Below are 2,004 nucleotides of genomic sequence, written 5' to 3' on the forward strand. Positions count from 1 at the left end.
TTTATAGATCAAATGAAAGAATTTGAAATTAAAATATTGAGATTAGTGGGAAAATGCCCTCTGTAAAGAAAAAAATGCCCTTGAATAAAATATAAAAAAACATGCAGATTTATATGTCAGCTGATAAAAAACTGATGAGAATATTGCTTAAGAATAAATCCTATTTGCAAAAAAACAAAACACACACAAGCACATAGGCTATATATATGTAAGCTTGATACCATAGAGCCCCACCCCCCCCACCCCACACATAACAAATCCCAATTTAACACCTGCTTATAGGCTCAGTGAAGTTAGGTTTAGTGTTGGAGGTGGCCAAGACATTCATTAACCTCCAGTAAATTACAATAGTTTTTTTTAACATGCAACGTCCATTTTTGTACGCAAACTAAATTACTCAATTGCATATCATTACTATAAAAATGGCTCTATTCAGCAATGTACAAGATATATTGTCATTACTTATCTTTTCAGTCATGGCATCCTCCAGCTGTCCACTAAATGAGGAGCTCCAGTGCTCCATCTGTCTGGATGTGTTCACTGATCCAGTCACCACTCCATGTGGACACAACTTCTGCAGAACCTGCCTGAACAAGTTCTGGACAAACACACAGACCTGCTTCTGTCCACTCTGTAAAGAAAAGTTCAGCAGAAGACCTGATCTCAAGATCAATACACCACTCAGAGAGGTTGTGCAGCACTTTAAGGAGAAGCTCAATCTAGGAAGATCTGAGGTGCTCTGTGACATCTGTGATGGAAGAAAGCAGAAAGCCAGTCACCACTCCATGTGGACACAACTTCTGCAGAACCTGCCTGAACAAGTGCTGGACAAACACACAGACCTGCTTCTGTCCACTCTGTAAAGAAAAGTTCAGCAGAAGACCTGATCTCAAGATCAATACAACACTTAGAGAGGTTGTGCAGCACTTCAAGGAGAAGCTCAATCTAGGAGAATCTGAGATGCTCTGTGACATCTGTGATGGAAGAAAGCAGAAAGCCGTGAAGTCCTGCCTGACGTGTCAAAGCTCTTACTGTGAGACTCACCTGGAGCCTCATCACAGAGTCCCACGTCTAAAGAAACACACACTGATCAACGCTGTGGAAAATCTGGATGATTATATATGCCAGAAACATGAGAGACCTCTAGTTCTAACACTGTTCCTATAGAGGAGGAGAGTCAGGAGAAGAAGGCAAGAGATACAAATAAAACACTTTAAACACTCATGAAATCTTTCCTGTCTTGATATTTTGAAGTACTCATCCTTTCTTTTTTTTTAAACAGCTAAAGCTAACAGTCTTTCATTTTATCTGTTAAAAGCTGGTAAATATTCAAATAAAACTTTGTCAGAAGACGGTAAAATCACTGATAAATGTGTCTGTATTTTAATCAGCTGGTTCAGACACAGACAGACATGCAGCAGATGATCCAGACCAGAATGAAGAAGATTCAAGAGATCCAGCATTCAATAGAGAAGAGAAAGGTTCAATTCAAGTTTATTTGTATAGCACCTTTCACGATACAAATCGTTGCAAAGCAACTTTACAGAAAATTAAGTTTCTACAATATGTTTAGTAGTAGCTTATCAGTGGTGACTGTCAGTCAGTGGTGTATAAAGTACCTGAAAGCCATACTCAAGTAAAAGTACAGCTATCTTACCAGAAAATGACTTTGGTAGAAGTTGAAGTCACCGTTTAGAATATTACTTGAGTAAAAGTCTTAAAGTATGTGATATTTATTGTACTTGAGTACGGAAAGTATATTTTTAATCTTAAACGTACTTAAGTATTGAAAGTAAAAGTATAAGTAAATGCAAAATGGAAAAGAAGCAAATAAATATATATTCATACACAGCTTGAGTAGCAAGATTGTGTTCAGTTTTAACGCTTTCATCCATTTTGTATTTTTGGGTAAGAATAAGAAGCACTTCATCCGGTACTTAAGTGTCTTTCATTCCAACATAAGAAAACATTTCTGGAATCTGCATCTGAAATAGCATTTAGATG

At 37.2% G+C, this 2,004-nt stretch overlaps 1 protein-coding gene across 1 annotated transcript in view; it reads left to right on the plus strand.

The window, feature by feature from the left end:
- The first annotated feature begins 476 nt into the window (after window positions 1-476).
- The window catches only part of LOC107730789 (E3 ubiquitin-protein ligase TRIM39-like), a 19,972-nt gene continuing 18,444 nt past the window's right edge, over window positions 477-2,004 (plus strand). Inside the window, exon 1 of the mRNA XM_016541731.1 lies at window positions 477-734. Coding sequence (XP_016397217.1) covers window positions 477-734 — 258 coding nt within the window. The remainder of the gene's footprint in view (window positions 735-2,004) is intronic.

The sequence above is a fragment of the Sinocyclocheilus rhinocerous genome, unplaced genomic scaffold (assembly GCF_001515625.1).
Source record: "Sinocyclocheilus rhinocerous isolate Xijiao unplaced genomic scaffold, SAMN03320098_v1.1 scaffold2358, whole genome shotgun sequence".
Taxonomy (NCBI): Eukaryota; Metazoa; Chordata; class Actinopteri; order Cypriniformes; family Cyprinidae; genus Sinocyclocheilus; species Sinocyclocheilus rhinocerous.